Below are 1,775 nucleotides of genomic sequence, written 5' to 3' on the forward strand. Positions count from 1 at the left end.
TGACAAAGGTGAAGTGGGAAACGAGGAGGCGGATGTTGTCGGGGTATGGCAGAACATTTCGTGATTTTCTCTACTAGGTTGGGGGGGAGGATAAGGTATCCGTGTTCCCATTCTAAGGAAAAATCGTTATAGCGACGTTCGCACGCTCTTTTTAGCCTTTCCGTGGGTTGCGCAGAGTATCTACGCTCCATTTCCGATTGTATCGGCATGTTCCGCTCCAAATAGGCTTGTCGCCGGAGTGATCTACATTCTATCCTTCCTCCATTGATAAGGAAGGTTAGAATATTGTTTAGTAGATACGGCGGTGTTGGCGGTTTCGGCTCCTCAAATTGTCGACCTTGTTTCGTAATTAAAGGGCATTTGTACAAGGGTAAAGACAGTACATCTGGAGTTGACCAGTTGGGTGACGCGACCGGGCCGCCTTCGAGAGTGCGCCACGCTTGATACAAGTTGTACCAAAATCCCCCTTTGCGTTTGAGTTTGGCACATGTGAAGGTGGTTGCGAAGATGGACATCTCGTATCCGAATGGAGCGTACATGCTCAAGAGATTATGCTTCAGAATGCTTGCCCACAGAGGTGTTTTTGGGTCTTGGTTAGGCCTAGACCTTCCAAGTATCTAAGTGACTGCTTACGTGATTTTTCCGTACCAAAAGCCAATATCCTTGTAACAAAAATATTACGTGGGTTTTGGGGTTTATCGTGAATATTTGTACGTAAAGAAAACAAATGAAAGATTTTCTTAAAAAAGAAAATAAGACAATAAATTTCAAGACTATTACTCAATATAAAAAAAACTAATCCACCTCCCCGTTCACTCACGCTTGAATCTCTTCTTATATAACAAAATTAAACTAATAGAACGAACCGATTAAACAAACTGGTTAAACGAACTGAATAAACAAACTGGTTAAACGAACTGAATAGACAAACTGGTTAAACAACTAGTTTAACAAAACAGAACAAACTCGAATAAGATTTTCAAAGCGCTAGTAATTTGCCGAAAGGTTATTAAGGTAACAAAAACTTATTGTGCATAAAGTTAAAGAAGAAAAGAAGTTTTTTCTTTTTTGGCTTGTAGTGGCGCAGTTATGACTGTCTGTACGAAATACCGATATTCCCGTAACAAAATGTTACGGGCGAAAGGAGGTTTGTGTGGAGGGGTATCCGGATCTTGATAGAAATAAGAGATTTATCTTAATAATTCAGGGAATTGGTGTTGAACATTAATATAAACCGAAGGGTTTAAATAGAATTGTGATCAAAGGAGAATAATTCTCACTGGTGTTCAAAGATGAGATAGATAAGACAACAAAGTATCAATCAACATCAACAAGATAGCCATGAGGGAGTATAAGAGTAACCACGAGGGGTCGGCAACGTAGCGGTAATCGATTCTATTGGCTGCTCTACTTGAAAGATATCGCGCTTTCTGAATGTTTTTTTTTATCAATCAATGGAAACTTTTATTTAATTTCCATATATTACATGAAGTTATTGTCAATGAACTTAACATAACGAGATACAGGTCCTTGATCGATAGGCGTTCAATCGATATTCGTGTATCGTAGTTGTCGTGAATAGCATGTACGTGAAACCGATATAATCGTTGTACTTATCGTAAGGGCGATCTTTTCAATAATCAAGACTCAGCTTCTGATCAAGTGGACAGCAGTCACAAACTAAGAGTAAGTGCTGGTGGGGGAAGTGGGACTCGAACCCACGCCGTTCTCATCGGCATCCCAGGGATAGTCCACTACACTAACCCTCCCCCCGC

At 40.5% G+C, this 1,775-nt stretch overlaps 1 protein-coding gene and 1 non-coding gene across 2 annotated transcripts; both read right to left on the minus strand.

Annotated features, from left to right (window-relative positions):
• Positions 1–151: 151 nt before the first annotated feature.
• On the minus strand, positions 152–539 carry VTP21DRAFT_6740 (uncharacterized protein; the record flags this gene model as incomplete). The annotated part of the gene is made up of 2 exons (XM_069397404.1): positions 152–250; positions 384–539. The coding sequence occupies 2 exons, from the start codon at positions 537–539 to the stop codon at positions 152–154; spliced, it is 255 nt and encodes an 84-aa protein (XP_069246556.1).
• A 1,158-nt stretch (positions 540–1,697) lies between these two features.
• VTP21DRAFT_t316 lies at positions 1,698–1,773 on the minus strand. Its single transcript has one exon. It is a non-coding gene; the product is annotated as a tRNA-OTHER (tRNA).
• Positions 1,774–1,775: the final 2 nt, after the last annotated feature.

This window comes from Calcarisporiella thermophila (assembly GCF_041956535.1).
Source record: "Calcarisporiella thermophila strain CBS 279.70 unplaced genomic scaffold VTP21scaffold_29, whole genome shotgun sequence".
Lineage (NCBI taxonomy): Eukaryota > Fungi > Calcarisporiellomycota > Calcarisporiellomycetes > Calcarisporiellales > Calcarisporiellaceae > Calcarisporiella > Calcarisporiella thermophila.